Here is a 24,430-nt window from a genome sequence, read left to right on the forward strand (position 1 = left end):
CAATCTAAGAAGCTAGGTAATTGTGATGATCCCGTTGGAAAAGAAAGGGAAGGGGAACCCAAAGATGAATGGCTCACCCAGGGTCGCACAGCTAATAAGAGGTAGAGTGCCTGGGCTGGGGCTCATGCCTTTAATTCCAGCACTCTGGAAGGATCACTTGAGCTCAGGAGTTCAAGACCAGCCTGGCCAACATAGTAAGACCTACCAAAAACTTTTTAAAAATTAGCCAGATGTGGTAGCACAAGCCTATAGCCCCAGCTACTCAGAAGGCTGAGGCAGGAGGATCACTTGAGCCCAGGAGGTCAAGGTTGCAGTGAGCTATGATTGTGCCACTGCACTCCAGCCTAGGGAACAGAGCAAGACTCTGCCTCAAAAAATAAAAATTAAAAAGGCCAGGCACCATGGCTGATGCCTGTAATCCCAGCACTTTTGGAGGCCAAGGTGGATGGATCACCTGAGGTCAAGAGTTCAAGACCAGCCTGACCAAATTGGAGAAACCCCGTCTCTACTAAAAATACAAAATTAGCTGGGTGTAGTAGTGCAAACCTGTAATCCCAGCTACTCAGGAGGCTGAGGCAGGAGAATCACTTGAACCCAGGAGGCAGAGGTTGTAGTGAGCTGAGATCACACCATTGCACTCCAGCCTAAGCAACAAGAGTGAAACTCCATCTTTAAAAAAAAGCAAAATAATAATAATAATAATAAATAAATAAAATAATAAAAGAGAACAAAAAAGAAAATTAAAAAAAGAAACTCCATCTTAAATAAATAAATAAAGAGAGAGACTGGTGATTTTAACCCAGAGACTAAAGCCTTAACCCCTATAACTAATCTGCTTCTCACTAATAAATAATGAAGAGCAATAATATACTTCACATGAACGCGGTGCTATGATTGCAACAGCCCAGAGTGCTATTACTTATCCCCATTTATCAAATGAGGAAACTAAGAGTCCACAGGGAAAGTGATTCAAAGTCATCTAGCCAATAAACAGTGACGCCAGAACTCAGCATTGGGTTTACTTACTTAAAGTCTAGATTTCCTCTGCCCAGAAACAGGGGCAGTGGTTGGTGACTTATTGTGACTGAGACCAGGTCTCAAAGTTCCTAAGAATAAGAATTAGATGAAGCAGGGGGTGTGCAACTTTTGTGCAAGTTTCACATTAACTTCTGGTCCCAGAATCCTAGGAAGAGACCAGTCCATCAGTAGGGGTCTCTCCACCTGTACAGCTGAATTGCCACTGAGGGCTGTGGGAATTCTTTCTTGGTTCATTAAAACCTACAGACCAATCTCAGACACACTTCCTTGGGCTATAACCAGCTGGAGACAGGTGGAGTCATCTTTGACTCTTAAGTGTAGGAAATTACTAGAAATGGTGGCGACTGCCTGAGAAGCCCTTCATGGCTTCCCTTTGGAGCAGATCCAGCTCCTGGCTCCTACAAACCCAGAGGGAACCCTGCCTTTCTTCTCACATTTCAGTTTGATCTTACATCTTCCTTAAGAGACACAGAAACAGAAATCATTAACTTCTCTTTTTCTTCGCCAGAAGCAGCTCCTTAAAATAGATTTATGCAAATCCCATAACCTTTTCTGTATTAATGTGTAAAAAACAGAGGAAGAAAGAAGATCCCAGGTCACTTGGTACTTTAAACAACAATCACCATGTATAACCAAGGCTCACCATGTTGCTGACAGAGCCCATGACATTCGTTTTGGTGTTTTGTGATTGCTCTAGGCTCAAAAGACCCAGACTCCACTTCTGGCTCCACCACTTCCTGGCAACATGACCTAGGGCTAGTTATTTCTTCTCTCTGGGTTTCAATTTCCTCACGCCTCGATAAGTTTTTGAACTCTAAGAGGCTATGTGTATGTGAGATGTAGTTTTAATTTAAAAATTTCTGGGACAAAACAAAGCATTCTGCTGACCTACAATAGAATTATCCCTCTAAACCAATTGAACGAATATTAGCAGTTACACCTAGTTTGATTTTCAGTGCTATGTGACCTGAAATAGTTGGTCAACTACAAGTGAAATCTCAGCCACAAACATTCCCCCAGGAAGCCTTCCTTCACCCTCTTCATCCTAGCCCAGCAGAGCTGGTGGTTCCTTCCCTTCTGCCCCCACAGCATCCATCCCTTCTTCTTGAGCTTCATCTCTGTTTCGCAAACTTCTCTTCATTATATTCCGCCTTTAGACCTAGAAAGAAGCCCTTGAGAATGGGGATCATGTCTTCCCTTTCTTGTGGGCTTGGCCTCTGATGCTAAGGTCTGCCCAGCAGACACTTGGCCTCTGATGCTAAGGTCTGCCCAGCAGACACTTAACAGACACTTTCTGAAAGGATTACTAAGTGAGGAATGATTTCCTGGCAGGGAAGAAATCTGTCTTACCTTTATCCAAAGAGCCAACCTTGGAGGAGCAGAGTCCTCAGAGAACACCTGGTTAGTGCCCCTCCATCCACAAATGAGGAAACTGAGACTCATGGAGGTGAGAGGACTTTCTCATTTTACTGGGTGAGTTAATGACAGAGTTGGAACTAGAGGCCAGGCTTCTGCCCAGTCCCCATCACTGTGTGAGTGCAAATTCTCATTTAAAGAAGGAGTAACAAAGTGTGGAAAGGTTACACAATCTGAAGTGTGATTCTGCAGGATTGACTGTGGCAACCAGGAGTGTCAGAGACTTTCTGAATCATTGTCCACTTTCTTATAGCAGAATAACCTTCCCCCCAGCTAACCAGAGGTGTTTTCTGTATCCCAAGTGGATAAATAATACACCTTAAATAGACAGTGTCCTTTCACAATCTTTGAAGGGAAGACAAAGGACATTTCTGAACTCTTGAAAACTAGGAAGTATGACCCCCACTCTTTCGGGTCACGGCCACCCTCAGACTTCACCTGTGACTGCCGGAAACCCCACCGGCAGCCCTTGACGGTTCAGAGTACGTGAGATCGAAGCAAGAGAGAGAGAAAGTAAGTTTGAGAACTTTTGCCACATCTTCACTCAAGACTGCAAGTGCACAAAGAATTGTAGAAGGGCTGGTTGATAGAAGAAAAAAACACATTCAAAACTACTTACTGACTAATGATGCAGAAAATGTTATGAATAAGTATCCCTTTCTTGATTTATTACTTTAATTATCTGACATTCTATAGACCCCCATTAGTGGATTTTTTTTTTTGGCTTAGATTTCAATTTTCTGTCTCATGGTGAAAGCTATTTATCATAATAATCAGTAAAATTCAAAACCTTTTAGCAGTATTTATAAAATTCATTTACCAGGTTCAGCCCTTGGAGAATGACAAAGAAGGCGCATTAGTACGTGTGCTGAAGTGTTTTATGCAGAATTATCTGTCCATAAGAATGATTAAAAGTTCTTTAGAATATTTGGAGCCCATTAGATTTTTAAATTTTTTTAAAAAGTTCTTCTTACCTATGCTGTGACTGGAAGCTGGGACTGGTTGGTTGGGTGGCTGCTGTACTTTTGTCCGGATGATCCTGTGGGCAGTTGAAAAAAAATGGCTATTTACCATCAGGAAGGAGAAGAGACCTCAACCAGCTATGCACAGATAACCAGAAACCAGAAAACTCATACCCAAGCTGGGCCATGGATGGAACTGAGGCAGAGGGGCAGAGGTGGAGGGAAATTATAAACCCAGGCTGGGAATCAGGAGGATGGAAGATTTATGGACTAGTCCCAACTTTGCTTCTATTTCCCTGGGTGTCTTAATGTAATTTGCACCCCGTCTCTGGGATTCAAGTGCCTCTTCTGAAGAAAGAGGATGATGTGTTAACATTACGAGTAGGCGTCCCTTTCTTGGGTATAGCTCTAGCTCCATAAGAGACTCATTGAGTGACTTTAGGGAGTCCTTCCTTTCCCTAGACCTCAGCCTACCATCTATCGAATGAAGGAACTGAACCAGGTAACCTCTCTGTCCTCTGGTAGTGCTCACATGCTGGTTTCTCTGCCCTAGAGAACGTACAAGGAGGGATAACACCCCTTCCCCTAGGAAGTGCCAAGGGAGGGGATGTGTGTGTTGTTCTGATACTCGAGAGTCAAAGTGCTGCCAGGAGACATCTGATTTGGCTGTGCTCAAAGAAAGCCTACCTTGCACCAGACCTCGCGAAAAGGATCCACAGGGCTAGAGCCAGGGGTATCCTGGCCTGTCTTTTTAGAGACCTTGCTCATATTCTAATAGAAACTCCACTGTGACCTTGACCAAGTCCATTTCATTGTGGACCTCAATACAATGATGGAGTTGGAACAGACCACTATTTGCTTATTTTAAGTAATCAAATCACTTTCAGAAGAGAAAGAAGATCTTATGGAAAAGCCCCATACTTAAAAGAGATAATAGCAGTACTGCCTTCCCTTGGCCACCTGGCCGCTGTGACGTCCTTCTCCAGAACCTTAGGCTCTGGGGAGTTTGTAGACAATGTGTGCGCAAGACCACAAGCCCAGAGCATCTGAGAGCAGCAGAACAGGGCGGTGCCAAAAGCTCCTCGGGATCTACCAGAAAGTGCCTTCCTTGGTATTTGGGAGAAGAGTGGGTCACAATAAAATGTCCAGCTTCTTTGGAAAAGTTATATTCCAGTTTCAAACTATTACCTTTTGAAAGGATGTTTATTAGAGATTTTCCTCATTGTAAAAGTAATATGCATTCATTGTAGACTCTGTGGACAGCATGGGAAAGTATAAAGAAGACATCTAAAAACCATATTTTGGTGTATTTCCTTTATACTAACATTCCTGTGCATACTTAGAAATATCCATTTTTCTCTGAACAAAGTCAAGATTATACCGTGTATACAGTTTTTGTTGTTGTTGTTGTTGTTGTTGTTGTTGTTGTTGTTTTGAGATGGAGTCTCTGTTGCCCAGGCTGGAGTGCGGTGATGCGATTTTGGCTCACTGCAAACTTCGCCTCCCTGGTTCAAGTGATTCTCCTGCCTTAGCCTCCTGAGTAGCTGGGATTACAGGCACACGCCACCACAGCCAGCTAATTTTTGCATTTTTAGTAGAGACGGGGTTTCACTATGTTAGCTAGGCTGGTCTCGAACTCCTGACCTCATGTGGTCTGCCAGCCTTGACCTCCCAAAGTGCTGGGATTACAGGCGTGAGCCACGGTGCCCAGCCTCCATGTATATACTTTTGCATCCTACTCTTAAGCTTTCTATGAGAAGCTTTTTCACATTCCAGAGCATTAATATCTGAAAGTTCATTCTGAGGCTGCACTGGGTCTCCAGCTTATACAAATGAAGGACGAAGTAGCAGGTGGGTGACTCCCCTTAAATCTACTGGGCCATAGTTTCTGCCTTCTCTGATCTTACGGCTTGGTGCTGGGCACCAAGGGCACTCCATGTCCTCAGCTGATAGCCTGAAGGGACTTTTCTATTCACCCTACAGTCTCACCAGACACACAGGCCGTCTAGAGCCTGGCTACTTGAGCTCAGCAAGGGGCCTCTTGCCCTTTTCTAATCAGTCAGCTTAAGTGTTCCCTCAAATACATTCAGATTGTTTGTTTTCCCTAATATTCAATCCACTTATTTTCACTAAGCAAACTCAAAGCATATTGGAAAAAGATCTGGGAGGGAGGTAGTCTTTTGGGCCACCTAGAATTAAGCTGGCATCTGATCTAATGTTTATATTTTTGTGTATGTCACCTTCTCTGTGTATATGTGTTTACAGAGATATTTCTGGATATGTCATTATATGGATATAACACATAAATATAGTTATATATAAATATATGGCAAGAAAATCACTGTAGTTCAGCTTAAAATCCTTACTTTTCAAATCATTATCTGGCCATTAAATTTGTACATAAGCAAAGCAAAGAAAATTATGTTTTCCTCATTTTCGTTTAAAATAGTTGTAAATATCACTGGGAAAGCATTGTCGATTGTTATAAATCATTAAGAGGCAGCAGCAGCACCATGTACAGGCTCTGGAACTAGACTACTAGAGTTTGAATCCCATCCCTCTTGCAACTTGCCAGCTACATGACCTTCGGTAAATTACTTAACCTCTCTATGCCTCTCAGTCTCTTCATCTGCAAATGGGACTAAGAATCATTCCTATCTTGTAGGGTTACTATTAGTATTAAATTAATTAACTACTTAAAACAGTGGCTGCTACATAGTAGGTGCTCCACAAATGTAAGATGTTATTTTCAATGGTGTCTTCATAAAGATTAATGACTAGCTTCAATCCTAAAATGTTCATATTTTTCATATTTGCTTTAAAAAGCACAAGGAGAGGGCAGGTGGGGGTGATGATGAAGATGCTCAATGGGTACAAAAAATTAGAAAGACTGGATAAGACCTAGTATTTGATAGCACAACAAGGGGACTATAGTTAGCAATAATTTAACTATACATTTAAAAACAACTAAAGAGGGTAATTGGGTTGTTTGTAAGACAAAGGATAAATGTTTGAGGAGATGAATACCCCATTTTCCATGGTATGATTCCTACTCATTGCATACCTGTACCAAAATATCTCATGGACCTTATAAATAAATAAATATATATATATATAAAATGTACCCACAAAAATTAAAAATAAAATAATAATAAAACACAAGTGGTCACCTTGGAAGCTGGGGAGGGAAGCCATTCTCACACTCTGTTTTAAGGCTGCAGTAGGGCTATCCTTTATGGGGGTCTCAGAGTTAAAGGGAAGCTTCTGAAGCCACCCCAGGGGTGAGAGATTTTGCTCATCTGCCTTTAGCAGTCACCAGGTAAAAACAGAGAGCATCAGCTTCCACTGAGAAGAAACTGTAGTGGGAAGAACAAGACTATAATTGAATCATAGCAACTCTAAACAAATTTAAAATTTTAAAAATAACAGGCTGTCAAGACTCATCCAATAAGAGCACACTTAGGACCTTTTCTAAGCCAGAGACGGTTGGGCTGAGTTGGCAGTCACACCAAACTGCACATCCTTTACCTGCTGCGCGTGAGCAGGACCCCGGCTGCCATACTGCAGAGCACACTAGGCGGTCCAACAGAGGAGGGAGCTCACATCAAACTCTTCCTGTGGATAAGGAAACTAAAGCCCAAGATGCTCAAATGACTTGCCCAGGGTTGTACAGCAAGTCAGCCCAGGCTTCCAGCTTCCATGCCCAAGCACTTTACTTTAAGCCACATTCAAAGGAAGCTCAGTCCCTTTGCTAAATACTTCCTATGTGAGGCATAAAGGCTATTTGGATTAAAAATCCACTTCGAATTTGAGGTTTAAAACTCTGAGGGACTTTGTGGCATTTAAGGATCCCATGGAAACATCACTCTTCCTTCTTTGAAAGGCTAGGCTTCTCACCATCATCCCACGCCCCCCACCCCACTGCCCCACCACCAGTCCTCACAAAATTACAGTGAAAAAGAAAATCATGGTGCCTTGAAAAAGGAAACAGGGAGATAAGGCTAAAGAAACACCCGCATCTATGGCACTGATCAAACTGCCATCAGTACAGTAAGAAGCTTGGACCATCAACTGTGTCAAGAATCCAAAAGCCAGGGACCCGACAGTGCCAAGGCCTGTGACTGTTGTGGAGAAGAAAGAGGACATGGATAGAGGTTGATGTGAGTGGATCGCTTGAGTCCAGGAGTTCAAGACCAGCCTGGGCAACATGATGAAATGCCATCTTTACAAAAAATTAGCCAGGCATGGTGATGGCACCTATAGTCCTAGTAACTTAGAAAGCTGAGGTGGGAAGATCACCCGAGCCTGGGAGATCAAGGCTGCAGTGAGCCGTCATCATGCCTCTGCATTCCAGCCTGGGCAACAGAGTGAGAGCCTGTCTCAAAAAAACAAAAAAAGAAAGAGGAAATTGATAAACAATCTCGGAAGGCCTGCCACCAAAACTAGAATTAAGAGCAGAACTAACAAAACATCTTCCCCAGGTCACCTCCAGCTCTAGACAAGTTTTGCTTACCCTGCAGAGTATATTTGTTTTTATTTGAATTAGTTTCTAATATTTTTAAGTTGGGAGATTTTTCATAAACATCTGATTTCTAGCTTCTCTTGAAAAATCAGAACACCCAGCAATACTGGCCCCACATCTCACATGACCCAAACAATTGGTGCTAAATAGAGCTGCCCCTCTAAACTGGGAGTGCCACCTGTAGTCACTACCCCTTGGCCAAGGTGCTGGAATAGAAGGAAGACCCACTCGCTATTTGGGTCAGCTTTGGGATGGCCACCTCCAGTGGACACTCAGACTGGATTCCAGCAATCCCTCATGCAGGTTGTGCAGCCTCCCAGCACATGTTTGTCCATAAGATGTCAAATGAACAATGTGATTTGTGTCCCAGGAAATCCTCCACAGCCTAACAGAATTAGTTCAGTGTTGCTTCACCCCTTGTCAGTCATGGTTTCCTAGGTTGGTCCCCTGGAAGATCGCAGGAAGGCACACACTCCTAGGGGTGGACAGTTGAGACACCCCTGTGGCTACTAGACTAGTGATGACATCCAGGCATCACTCCTTCCCCAGCTGTTTGAAATCAGAAAGAGTAAAAAGTTGCCTCGATGGGAGGCAGGGGCTGGGAAAGCTGTGGACCCTCTTTTACAGTGTCATTTGCCAGGCAGGCATTTAGAAGCTGCATTCATTTGATTGCAGTGGGAGCTTTGCCTTCATCTGAAAAATAAAGCTGTGTGGTGGAATGGCTCTGGCTTTGGGGGATTGAGGGTGAGGAAGGCAGCAGCATGAGACTGTCCTACACTTAGTGAGCTGTCACTGAAGAGTGCGGGGAGGAGCCGGAGAATACTCCCAAAGAGGAGCACTGGAGAGGGCTAAGGAGGAGAGAGGGCAGGCAGCCAGGCAGCAGAACAGGCAGCCTGCAAGGATCTGAAATGTAGAAGGAAAGACTTTTCCTCCTCCTTGTCTCTCGTCTCACAGATCCTCAGTTCTGTCACTTGCAGAGTCCGACAGGGCAGTGGTAGAAAGAAACTAGCCCTCCTCTTACTATCGGGAGACCTGGGTTCTACCTCCATGTCTATCTCCAAGTCACTGTTCCTCGGCACTCCCCATCTGGGCCTCTGTTGCTACACCTGCCACAGGATAGAGTCAAGCCTTAAAGACTATAGGAGACCACAGACGTGAAAGCACCTTAGAGTCATGGCCTGCCTGGCCATGGCTTTGGACTGAACACCCAGGATGCACCTGAGGCTAGCCATGGCCCTGCAGCCAGCAGTTAAGAGTCTCCCCACAGCACAGCTCCAGGCGGAAAGCATCAGTGGGTCCATGATCTGTCTCGGCCACACATCGCATGCCCCTTCCCAGCCTTTGCCACATCTGTAGCCACTGCTCTATTTGCCTCAAACGTTTCTTTCACATCCCTTCATTTTTTACTTAAATAAATTTATTGTATAAGGCAATTGTAGTTTCCTGCTGTAAGCGGGTAGGTGGGAGTGTTGGGGGGTGTTCACAAAGTTCACAAACTCACCAGTTTGGCGTGCTACTTTTATTTTTCTAAAATACATTAAAATAAAGGTATTATAAAACATCCAATGTGCATCCTCGCATTATAAAGGATGTAAACCGATGCTCTGTAAATAAGTTATGCTTGTCCTGCAAGGCATTTTTAATTGAAATTAGTTGCCTCCATAAGAAATATAAAGATTAAGCTAGGTGCAGTGGCTCACACCTTAATTCCAGCACTTTGGGAGGCTGAGGTAGGAGGATTGCTTGAGCCCAGGAGTTTGAGACCAGACTGGGCAACACAGGGAGACCCCATCTTTACCAAAAAAATTTTTTTAATTTAAATATAGAGATTTCACTTACAGAAATACACATACACACAAGCCCCAGCTTCTGCCTTCTCTTGAAGAATGCAAAAAATACTGGCAAACACCGGACCCACGTTCCTGGCAGCATTCTGCTGGAGCTGAGAAGCACTAGCCCTTTAATAGCACTTGTGCTGTCTAGCTTGCCAGGGACCCAACCTCTCCCCATCGTCTTATGCCTGGTCTGCTTCCCTCATTACCTTATCTGCCTGGCCCCATGTAAGGCATTAGATTTTGTGACCCTCATGGACCACCTAAGGCTATCTTGCAAACCGCCAGTTATACGTGTTGGGAAACCTGTAGACCCCCAAAGCCTGACCAGGGGCTTGGTGGATGTTTCTCTGCAGAGCAGAACAGCTGCCTGTCATGTTGTTTTGCGCCATGGAAATCCTGCAAGGAGCCCGAAGTAAGGAGCTCATAAAACACACTGGAACCTCTTATAATCCAGAAAAAGAACAGGAGTTATCCCCCTCCTCCCTAAAACCCACCACCATCATTGCTACCTCCTCAGCAATTTTGTCCAGGTGCTTCAGGCTTCTAAGAGCATGTCAGAACCCCACCCTGGACAAGCAGCCCCTCTAGAACAGACCAAGAAACTGTGTGCCTGATACTCCTCTATCTCCCCTGCACCGTGCATGATGTCAAGGCCTCAGTAAAGGTTTGCTAAGAGAAGAAAAACAGGCTAACCATTTATGAAATAGCAGGACTCAAAATGTGAACACATGCACTCCACAGCGATCTGTGCATTTGAGTCATCACAGAAGGAATGACTATCAGGACAAGAGGCTCTTATTCTAGTCTGACCTCCTCTTTCTGCCAGGAGTAAGGGTCCCTTATGCTCACACAAGCTCTGCACTGATGATAGGAGGGTGTGAACTGGAGAAACAGAAACTGTCCAAGTTTTCAGGCTGCGGCCTTTTCTTCTTTCTGCAGAATTTAGAGAACCATCATTTCTGTTCATCTCTGAACTTCATCCTTGACTCTGTGTTTAAATGGAGTTGAGACTGCATCATCTACAACAGAAAAACTTTCTTCCATACATTTATTTTTAAAGCTCTGAGAGTGCCCTTCCATGTATCTTGGATCAGACTGTAAAGGAAAGGGAGCTGTGTGGTTCCCAGGAAGATCGTGTGCATGACACACAGCGTGTTTCTCTGGTTCTTTCTTTCCATGTGTGAGACTCCATGTGTGAGTTGGGGAGAGGGCAACTCCATAGCTCCAGAGCATCTTAGGATGGTCAACACCCCTGGAGTTGAAGACAGACATCAGAACCACCGGGGTTCTGTGCTCTCAGAGAGAGGAAGAGCCTTGTCAAGGTCCCACTTTGAGTTTGTGGCAGAGCTGGAACAAAGAGCCAAGTCTCCCAATTCCAAGACAGGGCTGTATTCCCCACACTCACTGACTCAAGCTCTGCCCAAACTGGAGGCAGGATTTTCTTCCTGGGAAGCTCTGAGATGAGCCAGTGCTAAGACCTTGAGCCTAGGCTTGTAAGGACAGCGACATGTGATTGCCTAGTCAGGACAATTCACTGCAAAGTGTTCCACACATATAGGTGGGTGGTGAAGGGAGGGATGGAAATCACTCTGGGCTCAGAAGAACCTCGAGCAGCCAGGGTATGGGCGTGTTCCCCTCTCCTGGGCCTAGGACTCCTACCCACTTTGGAAAGAAAAGAAGAGTAACAGAGACCCAGCAGGCCCCATTAGCATCCCTCTGGTTCAGTAACCCCTAAGGGGCCTTGGTGAAAAGAGAGACCAGATCTTCAGGAAAGGCACATGCAGAGCCTCCAGGACGCCGTGCCATCCCCCCAAATCCCCAACCCCCACAGGCACAAGCCCCTCACCTGTTGATGGAACTGACACTAGGCACGGTGTCATTGTCACACACCCGCTCTGCCAGCAGCCGGTCCCTGATCTCCCAGGCAAACATCGTGGGATTTTGGCGTTTATACTCAGCGATTTTTTCTACCACTTTGGGTGTGGCGACCTTTGGTTTGGATCCTCCAATTACTCCAGGCTTGATGCTTCCCGTCTCATAATACCTAGGACCCAAAGAGAAAGAAGCTTAGCCATGAGGAACGAGGAAAGTGGATGTTGGCAACAAAATAACGGGCTACTCTGTCCAAGAAACATCCGGATCTGCATGTTCCAATACAGTAGCCACCAGCCAGATGCAGCTTTTGAACATTTGAAATACGGGTAGTCTGAATCAAGATGTGCTGTAAATATAAAATACACACTGGATAAAACATAGTACCAAAAAAATGTAAACTATCTCAATAATTTTAATATTAGTTATATGCTGAAATAATCATTTTTATATATTGAGCTAAATAAAATATATAATTAAAATTTAGTACCCCTTTTTTTTACTTAATGTGCTACTAGGAAATATTAAACAGCATACACAGCTCTCGTATTTCTATTGGACAACACTGGCTATACATTAACAAAATTCTTTCACATTCATCTACCCTTTTATAGTTTACAGAAAACTTTCAAGTCAGTTTTCCCATTTTATCTCTAACAGTTCTAAAGCACACAAATTGTTTTGTATTAATGAATGAGTGAATGAACAAATAAATGAATAGGTCCTGATCTACAGGTATAAAGCAGAGACTCACCAAGGTTAAACAGCCTTCCTAGGGTCACACAAGAGCAAATGGCCACGCCAGGACTGTGACCGGCCTCTGGAATTAAAATTTCCCCGGTAAGGTAGCTTACACCTTGGACAGCTCTCCCAACCCCTAGCAGAATTCTCCAGCATTGTGTGAAACTATCCCCTGAAATGCAACTTATTTTTCCATAAGAGAAAAATAATAATCCTGATGTAAAGTTAAAAGGAATATTGAATTGCAGAATTATCTGAAAATATGTGTTGTAAGTTAAAACCCAAGCAATCAGAAAAACCAACCACAAGTCACAGCAGCTCTTCCAGGGACCTCCCTGAGGTAAATGGCTGTTTCTAAGGACATTTCCATGCTATCAGCATTTGCTCATTAAGAAAAACAGGATGTCAGGGTTTTACAGTAAAACCGAGACCAAGAAGAAGAGTGCCATGAAAGATCATTTCAGGGGGGAAAAAAATGACATGATTCCTTTTCTGAATCTGAGCCATCACTCACTGAATCTGAGTCTCTCTCAATGTTTACAGAAGAATTCTTGAGTTCCTTTTCCAAGGAAATTATCTTGCAGTTGAATTAAAAAAAAAAAGACATTTTAAAAATGACTAGTAATTTTTAAATCTAACAAGAGTTGATGATACGCAAAGAAATGGGGTGACTCTGAGATGGTAGAAAATGTTACCCAGCATGGCTGATCACATTTATAGAGATGCGGAAATCCTTAGCCTGGAATTTCAGGCTAAGTTTGGGCAAGGCTAAGTTAGTGAATATTCTAAAAGAGATGAAATAATTTGGAAGAAGCGATGTGAAAGTGAAATGTCTATTTTTCATTGAAAAGAGTGAGCCATTTACAAATTTTGACCATAAGGCAAAAACGCAACCTATCTTCCCTCTTTCTAAAAAATTGCTTTCAGTAATTTTTCTGTAATTGCTAAAAAATTATTACTCACAAACAACTTTTTAACAACATCCAAAAAAAAAAAAAAAACCACAGAAGTCTAGAAAAGCACCCTAAATCAAGGCACATAGCAATCTCTTCAACCTCTAATTGTCCTATCAATTTTATAATGTAAAGTCAATTTTTACTATAATACAACTGATTGTAATTCAGCCACAGCACCCTAAAGTTTACAGAGCTCTTCGTCCAACTATCTTGATCCTCACACTAAGCCAGCAAGGCCACAGGGCTTTACAGAAGGGAAAATAAATGATCAGAAGACTAAGTGACTTGCCTAACTCCCTTCTGTAGTTAGGGGCAGCCCCAGCTTTCAAACCTGACTCTAAATTCAGTGCTCTTCCCACTACAGCAAACTGTTGCTTTGCTTATAAAAAATTTAAATAATAATAATGATCCCTTGCAATTGCAGAGAACTTTACTATTTACTAGGCCAGGCATTTTCACATACATTTTTTATTCATTCACTCACTCAACCAATAGTTATCGAGTGTCTGTAAGAGCACATAGAATCTCAGGGAAGGGGTTACAGACATTTAGACAACCCTATCCTGGATACTCAAAATATGTTAGTTGAATGGGACCGCAACATTCACACAGCAACTCTGAGAGGGTGGCAGGCTGAAGGCCTCCCCAACTCAGCCCCCACTTACATGGCTGGTGGACAGCAGCACACAGAGCTACCCGCTCGTCCCACCTGAGCAGTGCCAACTGTGGGAGACTGCGGTCTTGACGTGAGAGGTCTTTCTTTTGACTGACACATGGGCCAGGCACTTAGAAGGCAAATCTGACACTCCCAAAACCCCAACTCAAAACTGTGTCAAGTGAGGATTCAGACTTAATAACTATCCTTTCATCTTAGCAAAACAGCCATGCAGCCCCTTGGCTTACAGACAAAAGACAAACGGCAGCCACCAACACACAATGTCCTTCGGTGCAAAGAGCATTAGTTTAGCAGTCAAGAGGTATAGGTGTTAGTCAGTGGCTCTGACGCTAACTCGCTGTGTGATCTTGGCCAACTTAGCCTCTCTAAGGCTCGGTTTTCCCATTTGTACAATAGGGGAAGAATGTTTGCCCTGTTTGCTTTGTGAGGCTGTTTTGAAGGCAGAAATACAGACAGCTGAGAATAAGCTTTGCAAAACATAAAATAAAGAGCACGTGCGGAGGATTAAGATCCCCTCCGTGTTTCTTATTACTGTGTAACATACCACCCAATTCCAGTGACCTGAACCTCCCAACCAGGCTCCAGTGAAAAAAGACAGCAGCCAAGTCCTGGGTGGATTTAACTCGGCCTCAGATGCCACCGAGCTGTGCCTCTCAAGCGCCTCCGAAGCCTTAAGCTCTGTAGACTGAATGCCCACACTCCTGGCAGACTGCCCACCTTCCTGAGATGACGGGGGTCCCTGCATGCCCCAGGGACTTTTCCTGCCTTGCCACATACTCTGAAAACCACAGCCACCACATATCACACTCTCCCTACAATCTGTCACCTCTTGTGTGCCCATCAGATTCTTCGGTAATAAAAAAAAAAAAAAAATGTGGATTGAACAGCCCTAGTTCAGAAATTCCCAGTTACACTGTTTTAGGGCTGAACTTGTTTCTTAAAAGGCAGTTCTAATTAGAGTGACATTTTGTCCACTGTGGTTCTTAGTTATGAAAATAATGAGCTATGAAATTCCAATTTATTGTTGACAACTTAAACGGCCAGGCACCAGAGCGGCGCGTAACTTCCGAGTGCCACTCTACCTAGTGACAAATCTATTCTGGGCTGCTGAGGCTGCCGGCTGGGCTTGGAAGGGTCCCTGTCCCCCTCAATCTCCCTGGGAGATTTGGAGGCTCCAGAGCACCAGAACATAAGGACCCCGTGTTTGGATGTCCCCTCTGAAGAAGGCTCAGGATCTTGCCCTGAGATTTCAAACAGCGAGCAAAATGTCGGCTCAGCAAAGATGTCTCAGCAAAAACAAAGGAAGGGCCTTCTTTCTCTCTCCCTCTCTCTCAGTACAATGAAGAGGCTCCACAAAAAGACATCTAGGAGCCTTTTGGCTCTAGAAGTCTGATGCTGAGATAGTCTAAAATATTGTGCTCTCTCTTTCTCCTGTCTTGTCATTTATCTCTCTCTATTTCTCTTTTAAAAATCACTCTTTTTTCTGTCTTCTTTTTCTCTCTTTCTTTTCTCTGTCTCTCTTCCACTTTTCTTTTCTCACTCTCATCCTTCTGCCTAAAACAACCACCTAACAAGAACACCGTGCTAATGTGCCGCAATTGTCCCCTAACTTTGGGGTTCATTTGCTTTCTAAGTGCTAAACAGGAGTGAAGCCCACAGCCTCCACAGCTCAGGTAACCTGCACTGGGCTGGAGGATGAGGAATGAAGCCCGGAGCCAAGGTCCCCAAAGGAGCTACCAGACCCCTGGTCCTGAAACTTCTCCCCTTGGCCTCAAGCAAGCAGCCTCCCCAAGGTTATTAGAAGCTGTTGCTCCTTCCATCTAAGAGAATTTCTCGAATTCCAGTGGATGAAAGGGAAGGAGCCAGCAGAAAGTCACAATATCACTGACATACTTCAAAATATTTATTTCCTATTCAGGCATCTGTGCTCATACCATAATGCAAACTACAGGACAAAGGCTGTTTTCTGACCCGGGGAAAGAAATAGTGAGAACGCAACAAGCAGCTAAACCCGAGAAAGCTCTTGCTTGCCAGTGCAGACCTAAAACAAGATCACATGCCCAGAAACAAACCTGTGGCTTTATTTGGGGGGTATGGTGAGACTTGGATGGTCGAGGGGTCCTTTAGGTATCACTGCAACCCAAGTGCTGCCTGGATAGATAAACCTGTGTCAGTCGCTTTGCCTCTCTAGGTTTGTTTTCTCATCTTAAAACATGTTTCATTGGATCATGCAGAGGCTAGTGAGAAAATAAACGGGAGCACTAAAAGCCTGCACCACCCTATGGGAGAAGCCTCATTGTTAGTATTTTGCTTGTAGCAAATCGCTGGGTCAAGTCGCAACTTTCAAATGTCACATTTGAGAGTTAATGTTTGGGTGGTGGGTTTTTTTTCTTCTCTCTAATATATACTTTGGATGCTTGTCACTATGAAGAAAATAAAAATGTAGAGAAGGAAGCTTGTTATGTGGCCCAACATAACAAGGTTGACAATGATCCAAAACTGGAAATGACGGTTGACTTTTAAAAGTGGAATATGCTTTTGAAAACATTAAAATATAACACTGAACTCTGGTTATGTGATATTAAGGATTTTCCAACCAGTCCTGCTCAGGGACCTGGGCTCACCTAGGATAGCAAGGGAAATTCCCAAATTTAGAACAATTCACTAGGATTTCAGATAACATGTCATCCTTTCTTACTAAGCCACCCTATTCACATGTCTCTAGAGACAGGGGTTTCCCAGGGCTACTTGGAATTGGGGCTTTGCAAACTCTAAAGTGCTCTGCGTGTGAAACAAAATGCACCATGGTTCTCACTATGACACTGTCATATTGGACAGCTGCTGGGTCGTATTTTAGGTCTTCATCTGAAAGATCAAGGGAAGTCTCAAGCTCCTGCCTTTACCTGCCAAGAATTTTGCTGACACAACCATGGCTGACCCGAAGCTGCCTGGAGATGTCGCAGGGCCTGACACCTTGATGAGCAAGTTCCACTATCCTCTGGCGGACTACGTCCGGGAGTGGCCGTCCATTCACAAAAACCCCCCCAAGCTGATTCACTCCTCCATGTCCTGAAACAGATCAGAAACAAAAGGAAAGGGAAAGGGTGGTTAGAACCAGTCACACGGGAGAAGCACCGCTGTGAGGACCCAGAGCCCCTCTGATCACAAATGGCCGGCAGGCTGGATGTCTTGCGCCTGGAGTCCAATTGTGCAAACTACACAAAGTCCTCAGATTACTTTTTGAAATTAATCTTAGCCTTTGTCCATCCACAGCCAGTCTATTGAGCTATTGACAGCAAACATCCCCATACTATTATTAACATTTTCTCCATAATTTTTCTAAACAATGAAATGTGTGAAGACCTCAATGTAAACGAAATGGTCACAACTTATTATGTGATGCTGAGGTCTAAGGAAGATTCTGGGGAGAAAATATGCTTTAAAATATGTCACATTTAAAAAGGAAAAAAAAAACTTGTTTTCTTTTAACGAATGTTTTTAAAAAGTGAAAAGAACAACTTCAATAAATGTATATCTCAGGGAAAAAAACGTTTTAATTTGCAATCTAATTCAAGGACTAAGGAAATTAAAAAAATTTTTAACAGCATCTGCAGAGTACTGAGCAAAGAAACAACCATCGCCTTGTAAAAAAGCCTCCCTTTAAGAAGGTGAGGCTGACATACAGACTTGACCACTGTACCTTCTGGAAGCACACAAAAGAAATGGATCATAGCATCTTCTACACACAGCACATTCCACTCCACTGCATGGGGATTCGTTATAAAGTCGTTTCCTTGGAATTTTTACAGTGTTTTGCAATTGGCAAACAGCTTTACTTTGGTTCCAGGGGAAATAAAGAAACCTAAGAAAGCCTCTGGGTCCCAGGTTTTACAAGGGTCCTGGGACAGATTTTAAGTAAAAGCAGTCTGAGAAAGTGCCTCATCCACCCTTCTCTTACATCAAGGTCCATCTGGAGGGATGTAGGACCCAAGTAAATGAAGAGCCAAACCAATAAACACAGAATGATCCAATGCAGCAACATCATTGACCTTATAGCTGTTAATTAGTCACTCACTGACGTTGCTAAAGACTGGAGCCCTAAGCCAAGTCAAAGCATTTCTTGATGCTGCTGGCAGCTCAGAGGCAAAGGAGGGGAAACTCCTTCTAAACCAGGACTAGGCTAGGACTGGGCCGTACAAGGGAAAGACCTCAAAGGTCACACACACATATACACTCCAACTCCAAAACATGAAATACCACCTCATCTCAGCAATTTCTCTCCAGTACTCAACTACTTCTCAGGTTCATGAACCACGTCTGAAATAAAGGGAACAAAACCCCCCATAATACAAGCTATTTCCTAAAAACTGTCCAAGCAGTCCCCTCAAGTTTCTCATGAATATTTCCCAAAATGTCCAAGCTCAGGCTTATTTTAAGAAAAAACACAATTTTATAGATAACTGCAGTACTTAGTTCCAGTTCTAAGCTGGATTTCTGATTTTCAAAATGATCTTTATTCAGTTTTGATTGTTCTAAAACACTCCAGACATAAGGAAAAGGAAAACCATTCCAAATAGGATTTTGCAGTTAGAAACATAATTGCATAGTTTTCTAAAACAGACTGCAACCACCCTGGTCAAAAGCCTTCAGAAGGCTTTGTTCTGGGTCTCGGGACACCTATTAAAAAGGGTTGTACAGATCTTTCAAGAGCAGGCTGGATTTAAGTAAAAAATACATTCAAAATTGGTATGAGCTCATCTGGGAAAACAAAGGGCAGGCGAAGGAAGCTGAAACACCCAACACACTTTTGATATGACTGGGAGTCCAGGTATTATGGTCCATCTGCAATAGCCTGTTCCCTATATCACAATTTCTGCCCAAGACACAGTGGCAACCTTCAGAGGACTTAAATTCCAAAATCAGTCCTTCAGGACAGGTGTGAGCACCAGGGGCTGTTTCGTAACAAGGGAAAAACCCTAAAGGTCTCCTAGAGCCTGGTTTCTCAAGGTGAGAGCAGGTCCCCAAACCCTCTACCCTTGACCACATAGGCTGAGGTACTAATGCTCTTTCACAGTCTTATCTATAGGTCCACAGCTGACACCAGACTTGGGATGACCTGGGAGCCTCTTACCTTCCTCGGCTTCCTTGAAATGTCCCCAAGCCCAACTGGCCTTCTTCACCATCACATTCTTACCCAATGGAGCTCTTAGAGGGCAGTGATGAGAAGGTTTACAACTGTGGTGTGAGGAAAACCAATTACTCTGGGATTGGAAAGAAGTGAAGTCCAAAGTCTGAATGAGGTGAGGCAGGACAGGGAAAGAAAAGAGGGAAAAAGAGGTGTGTTGACAGAAGTGCAAAGAGTGGGAACTAGATGAGATAGACAGCCAGGAGAGAGCCTGGAAAGGAAGCAGCAGGTTAGGCAGGCAGAGGAGAGGGAAAATGAATGGAGAAGCTAGAATAGGCAGAGAAAAGAAAGATGAAGATGGCACACCACAGGAGGCAACAAGAAGAGAAAATGGAGGAAGCCCAGGAAGGGGCTTCTGGAGGACAGGGGCCTTCTGTGGACAGGAGGCCTTTGTTTTCTAGGGCCCCAGCTCTGGCCCTGCATCTTCTTGGAGAACTCAAGTCCCAGACTGTACTTCCTATGGACTCCAATTAGCTGAGTACTCATTCTATGAAAGGGGGATTAACACAGAGGCAAACAAATCAGGTGAAGACCAGGAAACAGACCCACAGATACAAGAAAAAGACCAGCCAGGACAGGTCAGACTGGGCAGGGTTTGGAGGGGATGAGGAGAGAAAGACTGAATTGCAGATGCCCCTGAGGCCTTTGTGGCTCTTATCTGGAAAGGGCTGGCCTCCACAGATGCTCCTCAGGCCCTGATAAAGACATGCTACCCATCACAGGCCCTCCCAATACCTTCAAAGACCGTGGCTGAGCATGAGATTTTGGGGAAAGGGTCCTTGCTGACTCAGCCACAGAGCTCCAGGACCCCCACAGGATCACTAACGTTTTTCCTAGATGCACCAGAAAGAATGAAGGGGTACACAGACAGGCAAACAGGGGCACAGGGAAAGGGCAGGGAGGGAGTCTTCCTAGTGGACTCTCCAATGCACAGACAGGTATTGACACACGTGGACCGTCAGGCAGTAGACATAGATATGGTTAGACAAGACAGAGAGAGAGCTTTGCACTGCCCTTTCCCTGGAATCTGGGTCTCTCCTTCTCCCCTTCTATGAACCCTCTGAAGCCTCATGTTTATGCCTTTGTCAGCCGGTCAGGGAGACCCAAGAACCAGCTCTAGCCTGGCCAATGTGAACTTCCTGAGTCAGTCCTTTTGTCTCTCTGACTTCAATATCATATTCTGTAAAATGGGTGAAGATGAAGGGTTAGGTAACCCTCAAGTAGGACGCTGGCTATAAGTGTTTTACAACTGGCAAAGATACCTAGAGAAACAGCTTAGGAAGGGAGAAGGAGGTTATTGTGCTGATGAAAATGATGAGCCTGAAATAGCAGGTGGGGGCTCCTCAGAACTTAGAAGCCCATTTCCTGGAAGCGCCTGCCCCTCCCCAAAGAAGCTATCCTGCTCTGAAGCAGTGGTAGGGAGAAGGGGGTGGGAAGAGATAACAGGGAGAATAAATTGACTGGGCCAGGAGGAAGATGAGGAGCTGGGACTTGATCTGAGCCTCTACTACCTCAGCTACCTCCCAGGATCTACTGTGCCCCCTCACTCCCCACTGCTAGCAAGTTGGGGCCCCAGAGCAGGCCTACCTTATGCAAGAAAACAGCTTTGGGCCTCAGAACCAAGAGTGCTTCCAGAGAAGCCAAGGGCTTGCATGCTTGCACCAGCTCTGGAAGCTAGGCTGGCTGGGGCCCAACCCCCACTGCTGCCAGGGAGATTGAAAATGGGAGGGAGCACTTCCCATGAAGGGGGCAGATTGAAGGCCCAGACGAGGAGGTACAGACAGTAGAGGTTGGCTAACCCGCACCTGAAAGGAGCTGCCTTCTCCAGGCTGATGCTCAGCCGAGAGACCACCACCGGGTCTGATGCTATCTCCCAAAGGGCCAGGGCACAACCTCTGGGTCGTGAGCTCTGGCCAGGACGACACAGTGAGGGCCTGTGGATTTCTGCCGGTGAGGAGAGAAGTACAGGGGCTGGTCGTCCCTATCTGTCCCCACAGTTGCTCCTTGGCTGAGCCAAGGGCTTGTCCACCTCTCAGAGCACTGCCCCAACTGGTTTGGTTTTGGGCTTACACTGCGAGATCGGAGCCTCCCCAGAAGCAAGCTGGAGTCTGAGCCGGAAAAGGCTGTGGAGGGCACTGGGGTCATCACGGACTGGAAACGGTTGGCCACAGGCCCCAAACCTTGAGGAATCGTTTGGGCTGGGACCAGAACAGGCAGCTCGGCTGCACAGAGCTCCCCACCGATTTGGTGGATTACTGCAGACTCAGAAAATTGACACAAAGAGAAACTGACCTGCAGCCAGCCCTGGCTGCCTAGACAGGCTTTCCCCTACTTGCCAGGCCACTCAGCCCTCCATGGCAGACATAGACACGCTCGCCCCGGGAAGCTCGCCTTCTCTCCAGCCGGGTCTCTGCTGCCTTTGTTAAATAGGGGACCGCGGCTGGGAAAGCTGGATCCCAGACTGTTGGGGGGAGGGGTGAACCGGGCATGGGGAGGGCTCCCAGCCCGGGAGCAACTCGCTGACCTGCAGCCCGCAAAGACCCTAAGCAGCACAGGAACGGAGGCTGCTAAAGCCTGGCACCTTTCTCCAGCCTGGCTCTGCAGCAAGCAGAAAGGAAACGCGATTCGTTCCACTTGGAATTTCCTTGAAATCTCCGAATCTAATCCGGCGGTTAACTCACCGTGAGAGAAGCGCTCATCTCACAGGAGGCTGTGCTAATGGGTGAATTGGCAGGATCCCCAAGGGTCGGGCAGCCCGGCCGGCCCTGCCCTCGCCCGAAATGACCCTTCCCGTCTCCTACGCATGCTGCGTCTTTCAGAGGTGGAGGTGCCTGCGTGGTGACTAATTGGCTTCCTCTTTCTTTCTTTCTTTTTTCTGTTTCCTCTTATTTTAAAGGGGAGAAGCCAGGACGGACAGGCGTCCTGCAGAGAAGGACCCGATGGGGGCTTTAAGAGTCTCAGTACGAACTGGCCGTCTCCCAAGCAGTTGCTGAACTCAGAAACCGTTACTTCGTTGATTTTTCAAATCCCCCTCCTCAACACAGGACGCCTTTGGAGCCCTAGCCCCAGTGTTCTCTCTTAGTTCTCAACCTCTTCCTCCACACAAACAGACACGGGTCAGGGCCCTACTTTCCCTCCAAGCTCCACTGGATCAGCCCCACTGCTGAAAAAGGCGCCATGCGGGTAGGGGTGTGGGGCGCTGAGACTCAGACTGATCTCTCCCTGCAACTTAGTGCCCTTCAACTGGCCTGGTCCGGAGCCCTCTACGGGTCCAAGCCAGGGTTCTCCGAAAGAGCTGAAATATCGCCGCTGGAGCCTTGAGAGGCTGCAGCTTGCTGCCCACTCTAAGCGTTGCCGGAGGCGGGATTCCAGGACCAGGTGCTCCAGCCCCGGCGGCCAAGCACGTTGTTCCAGGTCCCCCGCCTGGGATCCCTGCACTTTGCAAAGTTGGCTGTGCGGCTGCAGAGGTCCGGGATCCTCCCGGCCTTAGTACCTGACCCACGGTCCGACACCCCCAACCCGGTCCCGGCGGGAGAGTGAGAGAAGCGAGCTCGCCGCCTACTTACTATGCATGGATGCAAACGGGTCGTGCTTACAGTGTATTTCCATCGGGGCGCTCCAGACTGCAGGCCGGCCCACGCCGCCGCCTCCCGGCGCCAAGGGGCTGCCCAGGGCGGACAGGGAGCCGCGCCACCAGGCCAGGCACTGTGCGAGCCGGGCTCAGAAAACACTGCTGTAGCTTCGGGGTCTCTCTCAGAGCCTCGCTCCTGGAGACTACCGGGAGCTGCGCGGAGAGGCGGGAAACGGTGCTAGCGCAGCCCGGCTAGAATCGGATGCCCAACTCCGGCTAGCTTCTTTCACTGGTTGGCTCAAGCGGTGGCTCCGGGCCCAGCCCGGGGTAGCTGCGGCCAAGGCGCCCGCGGCTTCGGGGGCATAGCGTAGGTGCCCGCCTCCGGGACCGCCAGCAGCCCCGGCCCGGGGTAGGGGAGGCTCTGAGGAGGCCGCCGGAACGCTCGGCCCTTGGCTTCACTCAGGGGGCTGCGAGACCTGGGGGCTACCAGGCTGGTTCCGCAGCCTCGATGCCTCTGGGGTCCCTCCTCGACCCCTCGGTCTCCGCCAGATCCTTTCTTTCTCTGCTTCTCCGAGTCTCTGCGGCTCAGACTTGCGCCCCCAGCCTCTCTCCGGCTGGCTCTCCGACGTCTCGGACGAAGTTGCAAAGAACTTCCTCTCCGGCAACGCGGGGTCCTGGCGGGTTTGGAGATGCTTCCGCTCCTGACGCTGGGGCCGCGACTCCGGAGTCCCCGGGAGCGTGCAGCCCTCCAACCCCGAAACCCGCTGCCTTCAAAGTTCCCGCTGCCCCCGTTGCTCGCCCATCGCTGGGACCAGGACCGGGGACACCAGCGACGGACTCTTCCTCGCCGGGGTGTCTACCTCGTGCCTACCAACTCTTCAAGCCCTGCCGCCCTCCCTCGTGGGTCTGGTTTCACAGTCTTTCCGCTGCCTCTTCCGGGACGGCGGCCGCGCCTGCCCCAGGGGTGTAGTGAGGAACAGAAGAGAGAGCGAACAGTCCCCGTCACCAAGGCCGCCGGGGCTGCCGGGGCCGAGATGGAGTCGCAGCCAGCTCTGACTGCCTGCGTTGCTGCCGCCGCCGTCGCCGCCGGCGCTAGCCCTCCGCCTGCTCGGCGCGCACAGTGCGCCACCGCGCCGCCCCGAAGCCGCTTTCAGGACCCGCTGCGTGTGGACAGCGCCGCCCGGGGCTCAGCTCCCTCCGGGCGGGGGCGGGGCGGGGCGGGGGCTAACCTGCCAATCACGCTCCACTACACCAATCAGAGTGGCGGCAGCCGGCCCTAGCCCGAAACACCGCCCCATTGGCTAAGCAGTCCACGGGCTCCGCCTGATTAGCCGACACCTGGGCAATGGGAGAGAATGGGGGGCGGGGCCCAGGCGGCGGCGCCACGTTCATTGACAAACGCGCTGGACTAAGGCCTAGTGGATCGCGGATGTGGGGAGGGGGAAGGGGGCCCACGCAGTGTCCAGAGAGTCCTGTTGCGGGCCCCACGCGGGCTTGACCTTCCCACCTCGACGTTGGGAACCTGGGACGTTCTCAGGGCTTGGGAGCAGCAGAATGAAGAATGATAATGGGGGAATAGTCTCCAGAAAAAACAAAAATTGTATGTTGAAGGAAGACAAGGAGCGCAGTAGAGATCCCGTACCATCAGGCTCATGA

The 24,430-nt window shown here is 47.0% G+C and overlaps 1 protein-coding gene across 3 annotated transcripts in view; it reads right to left on the minus strand.

Moving 5' to 3' along the window:
- PAX5 (paired box 5) overlaps window positions 1-23,938 on the minus strand; it is a 185,314-nt gene extending 161,376 nt beyond the window's left edge. For all 3 annotated transcript variants that reach the window (XR_013526846.1, XM_008999523.5, XM_017974771.4), the window contains exons 1-4: window positions 22,770-23,938; window positions 16,922-17,087; window positions 11,620-11,817; window positions 3,429-3,493 (exon numbers count right to left, since the gene is read on the minus strand). Coding sequence is in view for 2 of the 3 variants with exons in the window: in XM_008999523.5 (XP_008997771.1) it covers window positions 3,429-3,493; window positions 11,620-11,817; window positions 16,922-17,087; window positions 22,770-22,812 (472 nt within the window). In the remaining variant the exon portion in view is untranslated. The remainder of the gene's footprint in view (window positions 1-3,428; window positions 3,494-11,619; window positions 11,818-16,921; window positions 17,088-22,769) is intronic.
- Window positions 23,939-24,430: the final 492 nt, after the last annotated feature.

This window comes from Callithrix jacchus, chromosome 1, assembly GCF_049354715.1.
Source record: "Callithrix jacchus isolate 240 chromosome 1, calJac240_pri, whole genome shotgun sequence".
NCBI lineage: Eukaryota > Metazoa > Chordata > Mammalia > Primates > Cebidae > Callithrix > Callithrix jacchus.